Genomic DNA, 12,558 nt, shown 5'->3' on the forward strand with positions numbered 1-12,558 from the left:
CAAACCGCGTGAGAAGCACCCAAGCCAGTAGCTGCATTACAATCGAAGTGAAGAACAGGTTAAAACTCCGGAGGTTCAGCTTGTAAAAAACCAAAACAGTTTCCTGGAGTGTTACTGGTGAGGCACCACGTGCCCCCCAGCAAACGGACAGCTCTGGCTGCCTGCAGTACGTCCGTGTTTATGGACCTGGGTTCCTCTTTTACTGCCTGCGAGTTCCTGGCGGTTCCTTCAGGCGATCCTTCCCCGAGAGGCCTGACAGCAGGCACCCCTGGCTGCCAGCTGCGCTGCTGTCCTGCTCTCGGAGCGAACGGAGGAGCGCGGGGCCGGTCGCTGCTCTTCAGGTGAGCAGGGCTGCCGGGGGCGCTCGGCTCCCCACGCTCGAGGCAGTCACAGGCTGCTCCTGCCCAAGCTGCGCGGCCAGAGCCCAGCCGAGAAGGGTCCTTCGCTCCCACCTCCAGCCCCCGTGGCGCTGCTCCCCCGCCGGTGTGTTCCGCAGAGGGACAGCTGCCTTCCCGTCAATTCCCAACCTTTGTCTCGTCCCTTTTAATCCCCCTGGCACCACTCGGTCGGCTGCCTGCCCGTCCTCAGAGCAGAGCAGGAGTGAGCTCGCAGCAGCGATCTGTGGTTTTCTCCTTGTTTGAAGCCCAGGTGCAGGGATGGCCCCATCCCTTGGGCGAGGCTGTACGACCACAGGCAGGAGCTCCCGCTCGCGAGAGGCCCCCGCTCTCTGGATGCCAGTTTATGTAACACGGCTCGAGTTATCTGCGCGGGGAGGGAGGGAGCGACAGCGAAGGCGCATGTCCTGGGATGGATTCTGCTCCACGATGTCCCACCTCCGCTTGCTTTCAGTGGGGAAGCAGAGCTGCTCTTTGGCCGCACACCTCTGAGGCATTTCATTGTCTCCACTCAGAGAGGATTCTCCAGACTCTGACTCATTCAGACTGTTCTTTTTTTTTTTTTCCTTTTTTTTCTTTTGGTTAGTTTTTTTTTTTTTTTTTGGTGGTGGGGGGTGGGTTTGGGGGCTGTTTCCTAAGAGTGGGACTGGGGGACTTTTGGCTTTTCCTTATGCTTTCTTCTCTGGTCCTGGGGAGCAGAGGTTAGTAATGGGTGTTTTTGCTTATGTATCACATGCTAACATTGTGTTTTCTTGCACAGAAAGGCACTCGAATCACTGAACTGCTAAACAGCTTTGACACTACTAGAGTATTAATGTTTATAAGCTTTACACAACTAGACTGGAAATAGACAGGGACTAACAGATTATTTTGTATCCGATTCAGGGAAAGAAACAAGTCGGGATGCGTAACAGATACCTCAGTAAAATAAGCTGCAACCATACCTGGTCCTCCGTCGCTCCGCGCTGACGAGGACCACTCAGACTGTGAAGAGGAACCCTTCCCCTGGCCTGGGTTTGATTCTGGCGCCCGGCTTAACGCGCGTTTCGCCGAGCTCCAGGTCTCCTACTGAGCTGCCAGGCTGCGGGGACGGGGTTAGAGAAACCAGCAGCGGCGAGGGGGTGGAGGAGGGGGGGGGGCAGGGGGAGGCCGGGCGAGGGCGGAGGCTCGGCCTCCCCCCCGGCTCCGATTCATTTCACTCAAGCGTGTTGGATTGTATAGTACTCAGGGGTTTTGACACTGCGGGCAGGACCGTTCCTCGCGGGGAGCGTTCTGCTCGGCAGTGCGTCTGCTTCTCTTCGAGCTCCAGACCAGCGAAGGTTTCACAGCGAGCAGCCAAAAAAAAAAGAAAAAAGAAGAAAAGAGTAAAAGAAAAAGCCCCCAGCTGCTAAGACGCTCCTGTTTCGGAGCGGGTGGGGATTAAAACCAACCTGCTCGGCCTCCCCCAGCTTGCTGTGGGGAGGCGAGGGCAGAGGCTCGGGGACGGGGGAAGAGGCCGGGGGAGGCTGCGCTGCCGCTCGTCCCCCCCGGCGCACGTGAGGGCGTTTACACCGCGTCCTTCTGGCCGCCGCGTGCGCGCTCCAAGCGGATTCAGATCGGATTGTTCTCACCAAACAGCTGCAGCAGCCTTGCTACTAGTTTTCTTACCTATTTAAAAGGAATAAATAAAATAAAAAAAAAAAGAAATGTGATAGCCTAGGCGGTGGATAAATACCTCAACGTCTCCTTCCAACAAGTGTCTGTATATGTTGTTGTTGGGTTTTTTCTATCTTACACGTTATCTGAATGTTTATATTCCAATAAACTTCTACCTCTTCACACCGTGACCCTGCGAGCGTGATTTGGGGCCGCGCTGCTTCGCGGGGGGACCGAGCCAGCCGTGCCTCGCGCCGTCAGAAGGTTTACACGTGGCGACACACAACCAGCCGCGTGGGGGGGGGTCTGAGCAGGCAAATCCTTTACATCTGCCCGTGGTTTGTCCTGCTGACGGCTGCAGCAGCTTTAACCGCGCGCTGCTCTGCCTGCCGGGCTGCGCTCTCACTAAATGTGCTGAGCAAGCTGTGACGGTTCCGAAGTTGGACAGAAGCTGGTTTCCAGCCCTTTTGGCCCCAAAATTTCCAAGGCCCTGCTGCCCCTTCAGGATGGCTCTGCTCCCAGCCGTCCAGGCACCGCACCGGCGGAGGCAGCGCCTTTCCCTCCGCCTTTTGCTGCCATGGGAAGGGGGTGCAGGGCTCTTTTGGTATTTCCAGTAAAAAAAAAAAAAGAAAGAAATAGCAGGGGGCTTTCTGGTGGCTTTCAGGAGCCCCGTGGAGGTCAGGCTGGCCTCCTTTGGCTGCCTCGAGGCCCCCCGGTGTGCCCGGGGCAGGGCGCTGCCTCCCGTCCCGTTCCGTTCCATTGTTACCCGCCTGTCCCAGCACACCGACACGGAGGAGACCGAGCCCGCAGGAGGCCACGGCCCCGGCTGGAGCGAGCGCGGCCTCCTCGGCTCCCCTGCGGCAGCGGGAGCCGCCCTCGCCGCCCGCCGTGGTGCAGGCGATCGGCCTCGAGGCCGGCTTGGGCCATGCTCAGCACCACCAGAGCCGCTCGGCGGGACGCGGCCGCCCCTTCGGAGGCCCAGGGGGCCGCTCGCTCCGCTCGGAGGCCGCCGGCCTCGTTCGGGGCCTCTCCTGCTCCTCGCCCCGCGGTGCTGCGGGGGGTCCCCGGGCCGGAGGAGCAGGGCTGGGACCCCGGGGAGCGCAGGCAGAGCTGCGCGGAGGCGCGGGGGCGCGGAGGCCGGCCTCCGCCCGGCCGGAGGCCACGCCGGTGGCACCCGCGGCACCCGCTCCTCTGCCCGAACCCAAGCAGGTGGCGAGGAGACGAAGGAGGGGCACGAAGCCCAAGCGGCTCCGCGGTCCCCGCCCCGCGGGGCTCCCGTTTCCGGGCCGCGGAGGCCGCGAGGCCCTGGGAGCCTCCCCCTCGCCTCCCCCGCGGCGCGCAAGGGGTTAACCTCCGGGCCAACGAGAGGGGCGGCCAGAGCGGCGCGGGGCGGCCGCGGCGGAAGCGGAAGCGCGCGGAGGGCTGCGGGGGGCCGGGCCGGGCCGGGCCGTACCCGGGGGCGCTGCGGGGCCCGGCGGCGGTGAGCGGGGGGGGCCGGGGGAGGCCTGGAGGGGTCCGAGGGGGGCTGGGGGCGGCCTGAGGGGGCTGGGTGAGGTTCGGGGGGGCTGGGGGCGGCCTCACGGGGTCATGGGGCGCCCTGAGGGGGCCTGGGGGTGGTTCTAGGGTCCTGGGGGTGACCTAACGGGGCTCTGGGTGTCCTGAAGGGGTCCGGGTGCAGGCTAAGGGGGTCGTGGGGCGCCCTAAGGGGTCTGGGGGAGGTTTGGGGGGTCTGGGGGTGCCCCAAAGGGCTCTGGGGGAGGCCTGAAGGGGTCAGGGGGCGCCCTAAGGGGGTTTGGGGGCGGTTTAAGGGGGCTGGGGGCACGCTGAGGGGGCTGGGGGCGGTTTGGGGGGGCTGGGGGCAGCCTAAGGGGTCATGGAGCGCCCTAAAGGGGTCTGGGGGAGGTTTAAGAGCTCTGGGAGAGGCCTAAAGGGGTCAGGGGGTGGCTTAAGGGGGCCTTTGAGTGTCCTAAAGGAGCCTCTGGGCACCCTAAGGGGGTCTGGGGGTGGTTTTAGGGTCCTGGGGGTGACCTAAAGGGGCTTCGGGCGTTCTAAAGGGGCCTGAGGGCAGCCTAAGGGAGTCATGGGGTGCCGTAAAGGGGTCTGGGGGAGGTCTGGGGGGTCTGCAGGTGCCCCAAAAGGCTCTGAGGGAGGCCTGAGGGGTTCTAGGGGCACCCTGAGGGGGTCTGGGGGTGGCTTAAGCGGGCCTACGGGTACCCTAAAGGGAGTCTGGCGGCACCCTGAGGGGGCTCGGGGCCAGTGTAAGGGGCCGGGAGCTGAGCTGGCTCTGTGTGTGCCTGCAGATGCATCACTGCAGGCGGTACCGGTCCCCGGAGCAGGAGCCCTGCTGGGGCCAGCGGTGGAAGCGGCGGCGGTCCCGGAGCAGGGCCCCCGAGGGCAGGCTGCGCTGCCCGCCCCGCAGGGACCCGGCCAGGAGGTCGCGATCCAGAAGGTGAGGGGTCGCAGGGGGTCTGGTCCTCGCCCCAGAGCGGGCGCAGCGGGAAGGGGATGCCTTAATTGTTCCCTGGGCTCGCTCCGGTTCCGGGTCTGGCTTTTGTTTAACGAAGCAAACAAATTGTGCCCACAACTGGCTTTCCCCGTTTTTTTGATTAGTGGATTATGTAGGTGGGATGTGGGTGAAAGCAGTCAGCTGCCGGGTGAGAACCTTTTTGCCCATCTGTCCTCAGGCTGCGAGCCTCTTGTGGGTTCCTCGGTACCCTCCAGTCCTTCGGGCTGTTATTTCTGAGTCTTCTGTACCTTAAAAGTTCAGACTGAGGTTTCACACAGGTGGGCTCGGAGCTGAGTGTTGCTGTTGGAACAGAAAAGTGTTATTTTTTGGTGTGTTTTTTTTTTTTTTTCGTTGTGGATAATTTAGCAGGCAAGGCAGAGTGAAATTTGGTTCCTGACCCAAGCTGAAATGAGCCACCCCGTGCGCATCTGCGTCCTGTCGAGCTGTCAGCAAGAAAGCCAGTCGTTGCCAAAGCAGAGGGGAAGCAAACAAACCAAAAAAGCTGCTTTTTGCAGCGGGAAGCAGCTGCGACAAGGGCTTGGTCGCCGTCAGCTGGGGCAGCAGCAGCCTGGCCAGGCGCGTGCCCGAAACGCTGCTTTGGTCACGTTTTGTGGTTTTTGTCAGCCAGCGTGCTGTGGTTTTTTTCTGCGTTGTGACGTTTTCTGCCTAAAAGGTGGCTTCTCACTCGGCAGCAGGGCTCGCTGTGGGAGCCGCAGGGTTTATCTGTAGAGCAGAGGCCAAATTCTCCTCCCGGCTCGTGGTAGCGATCACCGGAGGCACACGGGCACCGAAGGCCGGGTGTCTGGGGACTCCCATCCCTGCTGGGGCGATGGTTCGGGCACCGCCGCTGGCTTGGCTCCTCACTCATTAAAAAAGTACCGAGAGGCCTTCCTGGGGCAGGAGAAACGGTGCTAGGAAAGCACCCGCGGGTGCTGGGGGAGGCTCCGTGAAGTGGGCAGCTCGGGCCCGGCCCTAAGCAGGCGCCTGGTTTCCCCCTGGTTCCTCGAAACGTGGGAACGCCGCGCGATCTTTCCTCTGGCAAAACTCTTCTGTTTCCCCGAGCAACTTGGCTACGCGGGGCCAGCCGGGGGGGCCTGGCAGCGGGGCGGCGCGCCGTCCTCCTGCCGCTCCGACTCTGACGCGTTGCCTGTGCCGCAGCCGGGACAGGACGCCGCACCGCAGGAGGTACCGGGACAGGCGGGACAGTGACGCCTGCAGGTTCGAGGAGCGGAGCCCGTCCTGCGGGGAGGACTGCTGCCCGCCCCGCGCGCGGAACTGCCGGCGCTCCCGGGGCCGGGAGCAGCACCGCGCCAAGCAGCACCAGCACCGCTGCCGGAAGCGCAGGACCAGGTCTTGTAGCAGCGCCTCCTCGGTGAGTAGCAGCCGGAACGAGCGCGGGGTCGGGTGGGGCCCTAACCCTCCTTCCCTCCTTTCAGCTCGGAGCGCTCCGGGTGAGTACCTCTGCCCCCCGTTTGTTTGTTTCGTCACGTGGGGTGCGCGGTGGGACGCCGGGAGAGGCTGTAGCCGGTGCTTTCGGTGGCCCTGCCCCCGTAGCTGCAGTAGGTGAGGGCGCGAAGCTGCGTCCTTCACGGCCGGGGGGGTGAGCGAAGGCTCCAGGCGGCACACAGGTGACGCGGTGACAGCCAGGCTGCGGTGTCCCCGTGCAGGTCTCCGCGCGGCGAGGACCTGCGGACCGGTGCTGCTCGGGGGGGTCTGGCAGGCAGCGAGGGTTCGGAGCGCTCCTGGCAGGTGCTGGGTGCTTTGTGCCCCGTCCCGCGTGGGATCAGCCAGCCCCGTCGGGCCTCGTGTGAGCCGTGAGCGCTGTGGTTACCAGCCCCTGTCCCCCTGCGCTCGGCTCCCAGCTTCCAAAACCACGCCCGTGTCCTCCTTGCCTGGTTCCGTGCAAGTGTCCCGGAACTGCACCTTCTCTGAAAACGTCGCTTTTCCACCTGACTGTAAGGAATCGCGGCGTTCCTTGCCAGAGACGGTCCGAGGGTTATCAGGGAACGCTCGGTGCGGGGTGGGGGGGCTCATCCCAGGGCCCGGAGCAGCCCGGGGGCGTTGCGAGGTGTGGGCCCGAGCGTCTGCCTCGCTCCTTCTCTGCAGCGAGGGAAGATTTTGCCACGCTGCACCACTTGGTTCCCTTCAGATACTGTCCCAGCACAGGGACCGGGTCCTGATCCCTGCGTGGCGTGGGAGCTCTGGCGGCCTGCTGCTCTCCTTGCCTTCCTTCCCCACTGACATTTTCACTTAGGTCTCAGGGGCAGGGTTACGACTAAAACGCTCCGGTGTGGTTTGCGTGTGTGCGTGCGGTGACCCGGTGCGCTGGGTTTGGGTGGCCTGAGCGGGATCCTTTCGAGGCTCGCAGCTGTCCCAGCTCTCCCCTCCGCCTCCTTCTGGCTCAGCTTACCTGCCGGGGTTCGGAGCTCGTTATTTTGGACCAGGTGGGGGCCAGGGGGTGCAGAGGAGAAGCCTGATAGCAAGTCAGGCGTGGAAACGCAGAGCTTTGTTTGCATTTCCTTCGCCACTTTTAGGGCTAAATGGAAAAGACCAGGGATCAGGACAGCTCGCTCTGCGGACCCCGGTCCTTGCGGGACCGCTGGGCTGGTTTTCCAGTAGAAGCTGGCGGTAGCAGGGGTGAACGTGACCTCGTGTCCTTAGTGGAAGCTTGAAGGGGAGCGAAACGCTCCCTGGGGACTCGCTTGACCCGTCCCTCAAGTTCTCGCAGGCTTCAGACTGCACCCCGAGGAGAAGGTGCAGCGCTGGGTCCGCTCGCAGCCGGGCGCACCGGTGGAGGAGCAGCGCTGTCGGTCCTGCCGGGAGCAGCAGGATGCGGCCCTGGGGGACCGGGGACCCGTTAGCCGAGGGAGCACAGCGCAGTGACAGGGGCAGAGCTGCTGCTCTGGCTTCTGCTGGACGGCTCGTCCAAGCTGCCAGCTCGGCCAGCCTTCGTCACGTTTGCCGGCGGAGAAAAGGGCGTTCTTCTGGCCGAGCCCTCCTTCCCGCGCCTCCGGGGGCAGCCTCCGGTGCTGCTGAGGACGCTGCTGCCCCGGGGCACCCCGGGGGCCAAGCCCGAGACCGGAGCCCCCCGGCTGCCGCCCCGCAGAGAAGAGGGGGGCGTTTGGCGGCGGCACCAGGCGCTGCAGCTAACAGAGGGTGTTCTAAACGTACCTGTAGCTGTTGATTACTTTTCTGTTTTGAAGTCGGTTTGTGTCTTGACGTGTCCCTTGCAATATCCCTATCGTTATATATGCCGTGTGCCTTATGAAATGCTGGCATCTGGAAAACCCACCCACCGACGCACCACCGTCTCTCCACCTTTGAATGACAACACAATCTGCCACTGGGGACTGCCCGCTGTGCGCGCTTGGCCGTATGCCGTGCCGGGGGGCGGTGTGTGCAGAGAAGCCAGCAGAGCAGTAAGCGCAGCAGGAGCGTGGAAGATGACAAGGAAGGCCACCTGGTGTGCAGGACCGGCGATTGGCTTCAAGAGCGATGTACAGCCACCTTTCGTAAAACTTTACCTCTACTTCCTATCCCGTGTTAGACGAGATCTCTCTCTGTACTGGAGGGGTCTCTAGTGTTTATTGCTTATAATGGACTCACCAGTAAATTGCCTGAGGCAGACAATAGACACGTGAGCTTTAACGAGCGTAGCAGTGAGAGACGTTTTTGTTTTGACGTGTTATTGCTGTGAAATTGCAGGACCCCAGCTCTCGCCCGGCCTCCAAGGCTCACACCCGCTCCTCTTTTCTCTCCTAGATGAAATCGTCGGCAGCCTCGGCGAAGGCACTTTCGGCAAAGTTGTGGAGTGCGTCGACCACGCCAGGTGGGCAGCCCTCGCTTCCCCCTCACTCCTCTGTCGCGGCAGGATTTGCGCTCGCTCAGCGGCTGAGGGCTTCGGGACGGGCCAGCCGGACGGGGAGGTGGCCTCTTAATCTGCCAGGGTGCTTCTTTTTTGCCTCCTCTCCCATGATTACACCTGACCCCTGTCCCTTCCCACCCTCCCGTCTGGCTCTGCGCCCCGGGGGCAGCTGAGGGCGGGAGCCACCGGGACCCCTGCCCCTCCAGAACTCCCTGGCACGGTCGGAGAGAGGCGGTGTGGCTGCTCGGGGGCTGCTGGGTCGGGACGTGGCGTGTCCGCAGCGCTCTCGTTGGAGTGTCACTTGAGCAGCAGCCTTTCACTTCAGATCCGTGCAGGTATTTAATCACTTGTCAAGGTCGGGACAAGGGCAGAACGGCTAATCTCTTACCCAGGCCGCCTCTTTGTTTTCCCTGCACTATCACTCCCTCGTCCCGAGCTTGCTGACGGCTGTCTCCTTCCTCTGCCTGGTTTTATTTATTAGATTGCCACACACCTGCTCGCAGCACTGCACATGCAACACGGCACGGCTGAGCTAAGTGAAGCCAGTGGGAACGTGGTCTGAATATACCCTTGGGAAACTCCTCGTCATCCTACAGGCTCCTGCAGTGCCCTGTGGGATGTGTGTGCAGGTGATACCGGCTTTTTCTCTGACTCCTTTGTCTCTTCCCTTGCAGAGGCAAATCCCAGGTGGCACTGAAAATCATAAAAAATGTTGGGAAGTACCGAGAAGCAGCCAGGCTGGAAATTAACGTCCTGAAGAAAATCAAGGAGAAGGACAAGGAGAACAAATTGTAAGTTGCTGCGAAGCTCCCAGGCAGCCAGTACCACGTCCTCAGAGACGAGCAGCCTGCTTGAACGAGGTCCAAAGCCGCCCAGAGCTGAGGACTGGATGTACCTGCTGCTCGCCTCCTCTGTGGGGAAAACCTGTGTCATGCCTCTGCGTTCTGGAAGAAGAGAGCCTGGCCCTGGTTCTACCAAACACTCGTGTGCTTAACAACTGCTATGTTAAGTCACAGGGAGGAAAAATTGACCAGAATTACTGACAGCCACTTGCTGCCTTGTCCTGCTTTACAAAAAGAGCCCCCGTTTGAGCTGGGTGAGCAAAGTGGGCAGGAGTTTTCTCTCCAGCGTAAATGGAGGGATTGCTGTGCTTCCAGGTCAGCCGGCTCAGGGCTTTTGTTCACCAAAAACTGGGAGAATTACTGTTCTGTCGAGTCTCTGAACGACGGTTAATCCTCGTGCCGTTCTCTCTGCCTAGCTTGTGTGTCCTGATGTCGGACTGGTTCAATTTCCACGGCCACATGTGCATCGCCTTTGAGCTTCTCGGCAAGAACACTTTTGAGTTCCTGAAAGAGAATAATTTCCAGCCATACCCTCTCCCTCAGATCCGGCACATGGCCTACCAGCTCTGCCATGCCTTGAGATGTAAGTTACCCAGGGCCAGCCTTTGGGGTTGCCAGCAGCTGCTTGTTCTTCAGTGCGTGCTTTTTTGGGTTGTTTTAACCTATAGTAGGACCTGAACGTCCTAGCTTCCTCTTCTGAAGCTTCTAAAAAGATAAGATACGATGATTTCTGTGGAGTAGTCTTTAGATTTGCTTTCTTTTCCATGTGAAAGGAATGGAGGAGAGGCTTGTGAGCTCTCTTGTGCCTTCTCTGTCAGAAATATGTAGTCACCGCTAGGCTTTGCCTCTCCGGAATGGACTGGGAGGGAGGCAAGGAGTTGGCTTGCGTCAGGGTGTCCAGTACATGGACTTGGTGCTCCAGTGTCTGGTTCTTACATGTTTTTTCCCCTCTCCTCTTCCCCCCGTGCAGTTCTACACGACAACCAGCTGACTCACACTGACCTCAAGCCAGAAAACATCTTGTTTGTCAACTCCGACTTTGACACTCTGTACAACGAGAAAAAGGTGGGTTATGGCTGAGAGAGAGGTGACTAAAGCAGGAACGGCCGCCTGCTCCCGCGCTGCGGAAGCTGGATCTTCCATCTTCTGGGCGTGCCTCACAAGCCTGTTTGGCAAGAACAAACTGGAAGCTCGGCCCCTTCTTTCCTCCCTGCCTTTTAAGAGCCTTAAGGCTCTGCTTCAGTGGCTCCAGCCCACAGCCGCAGTTCAGCTGCTGTCCTGAACACGGACACGGGATGTGAATAGCTCAGAGCTTCCCACTTGGGATCCTTCTGATTAACAGCGTGGACATGGCACTTCTGGGGACAGAGGGCTCCTGTCAGAGCCTACCCTAATCCCGAACCAGCTGTTAAAAGCTCTGAGGCCTTCTCTTTTGCTTGCAGAGCTGCGAGGAGAAGTCCATCCGGAACACGAGCATCCGCGTGGCCGACTTCGGAAGCGCCACCTTCGACCACGAGCACCACACCACGATCGTGGCCACCCGGCACTACCGTCCCCCCGAAGTGATTCTCGGTGAGCACCGCGGGGTGGCAGGAGGCTCCGTTCCACCACGGAACTGGTGGAAGGAAGCGTGGTGGGGGTTGCTGGGCGCACAGAGCTAGCTTTACTCTCTCTGCAGAGCTGGGCTGGGCACAGCCGTGTGATGTCTGGAGTACCGGCTGCATCTTGTTTGAGTACTACCGAGGCTTCACGCTCTTCCAGGTATGACTTGCAAAAGGCATCGTGTTCTTTGGCCAAACTAAGACTGCTTACTGTCTAAAAAGGCTAGAATTAGGTAAAGGGAGGGGAAATGAAAGAATAGTAAAAGCAGGAGAGGAAGCAGAGCTGGACAGGGCCTGCACCATTCCCGGCTTCTCTCTTGTCCTCTCTACCTGTTGTGACAGACTGTTGTCACCAGCTCTCCAAGCTCTGAAGCAGTGCGCTGCTGCTCTTTTCCTTTGCAGACCCATGAGAACCGTGAGCATCTGGTCATGATGGAGAAAATCCTTGGGCCCCTTCCCCCTCACATGATCCACAGAACGCGGTAAGAGCCTGTAACTGCACCGTCAGCGCGCAGGTTAACTGGTTGTGGTGGCTAACGAGTCAGGATGCCAGTTGTGTTTGCACACCAGGTCTAACCTGTATAACCACAGGGAACTTGCTGGAAGTTTGGGTTTTGAGCCTGATGACTGGTTTTAGGGGCAATGGTTCAGCTGCTTATGGAGGGCAGAGTTTATAGTATTAATTGTCATCGAGTCTCACGGGCTGCTGCTCTTCCTCTGGCCGTGGGGGTGAGCTCTCCGGTTCAGCCGTGTGAACACCTTTCCTCCTCTCCAGGAAGCAGAAATACTTCCACAATGGGAACCTGGTATGGGATGAGAACACGTCCGATGGGAGATACGTCCAAGAGAACTGCAAGCCCCTGCGGGTAGGTGGCAGAGGGCAGCTCTGAGGGGGTGCCGGCTGCGCTGAGAGGCTGAACTGGTCCGGGGCGCCCTTCCTGAGATCCACAGGGGTCAGGAAGGGAATTATCTCTGCTGGGGGTGAGGTCAAAACAGCCACAGCCTCGCTGTACGTCACAGAACTGGGGGCTGGGGCATGCTCCCTGTTGTACTGGAGCCTAGATGCATCTCGCCTGCCCTTCTGTTTCAGACATACATGCTGCATGACTCGCTGGAGCACGTGCAGCTCTTCGACTTGATGAGAAGGATGCTTGAGTTCGACCCTTCCCAGAGGATCACGTTTTCGGAAGCCCTCCTGCATCCCTTCTTTGCGGGCCTCTCTGCAGAGGAGCGGATGCTGTGCGGTCGCACCGCCAGCCGGAACCTGAGCAGATGACAGCCGGGGAGGTGACAGGGGCTGGGTTGGTACAGACAAGCTCAGTCTCACCTCTGCAGCTCAGCTCCACCCCTCTCAGAGTTCAGAGGGGCACTGTGACACGAACCCTGGGCAGGGAAGGGGAAGAACAGCTCCGTTGGAAAGCACAGATTCGTCTATTTATATGTTGTAAAGTTAAAATAAAGTGTTTCTTATTGTTTCATACTTCCCTTGTAGGCAGGGTGGAGGGCTCGCTTACTCCCAGCTCTCCTTTCCGTGCAGAAGATGGAGCTGTTGAAAAATAGTCAGGAAACTAGGCAGCAGGATACTTTGCTTCAGTGGAAGGCAAAAAGTAAGGGGGCGGGGACTGAACTCCCTGGTCCCTGCCCTTGTGCCTCTGAGCAGTGTCGAGCAGCAGGAAGGCTTGCTGTGCCTGTGGGGGTCGGGCTCCAGCATGCC

The 12,558-nt window shown here is 60.3% G+C and overlaps 1 protein-coding gene and 1 long non-coding RNA gene across 3 annotated transcripts; one reads left to right on the forward strand and one right to left on the reverse strand.

Moving 5' to 3' along the window:
* Nucleotides 1-1,631: 1,631 nt before the first annotated feature.
* LOC121076358 lies at nt 1,632-2,291 on the reverse strand. The gene is made up of 2 exons (XR_005823473.1): nt 2,207-2,291; nt 1,632-2,042 (listed from the first exon to the last, which is right to left on the reverse strand). It is a non-coding gene; the product is annotated as an uncharacterized LOC121076358 (long non-coding RNA).
* Nucleotides 2,292-2,607: 316 nt separating this feature from the next.
* Nucleotides 2,608-12,324, forward strand: CLK3 (CDC like kinase 3). Of its 2 annotated transcripts, XM_040570556.1 has the most exons (13): nt 3,432-3,510; nt 4,331-4,479; nt 5,695-5,908; nt 7,940-8,033; nt 8,299-8,365; nt 9,076-9,192; nt 9,660-9,826; nt 10,214-10,308; nt 10,686-10,815; nt 10,922-11,004; nt 11,247-11,326; nt 11,620-11,710; nt 11,935-12,324. In XM_040570556.1, exons 2-13 carry the CDS (start codon nt 4,331-4,333, stop codon nt 12,118-12,120), a joined length of 1,473 nt encoding a protein of 490 aa, XP_040426490.1. In that variant the 5' UTR covers nt 3,432-3,510; the 3' UTR covers nt 12,121-12,324. The 2 variants fall into 2 exon arrangements, with proteins under 2 accessions (XP_040426491.1, XP_040426490.1); XM_040570557.1 differs by lacking the exons at nt 7,940-8,033; nt 9,660-9,826; nt 10,214-10,308; ... (3 more) ...; nt 11,620-11,710; nt 11,935-12,324 and having other exon boundaries at nt 2,608-3,510; nt 9,076-9,104.
* The last annotated feature ends 234 nt before the right edge of the window (nt 12,325-12,558 follow it).

Source organism: Cygnus olor, chromosome 11 (assembly GCF_009769625.2).
Source record: "Cygnus olor isolate bCygOlo1 chromosome 11, bCygOlo1.pri.v2, whole genome shotgun sequence".
Classification (NCBI taxonomy): Eukaryota; Metazoa; Chordata; class Aves; order Anseriformes; family Anatidae; genus Cygnus; species Cygnus olor.

Bases quoted from the DNA above. Each gene is read 5' to 3' on its own strand.
- CLK3 (XM_040570556.1), top strand. From the start codon at position 4,331: ATGCATCACTGCAGGCGGTACCGGTCCCCGGAGCAGGAGCCCTGCTGG. The intron at 10,816-10,921 runs GTGAGCACCGCG...CTCTCTCTGCAG, and splicing joins TCCCCCCGAAGTGATTCTCG to AGCTGGGCTGGGCACAGCCG. The intron at 11,327-11,619 runs GTAAGAGCCTGT...CCTCCTCTCCAG, and splicing joins CACATGATCCACAGAACGCG to GAAGCAGAAATACTTCCACA.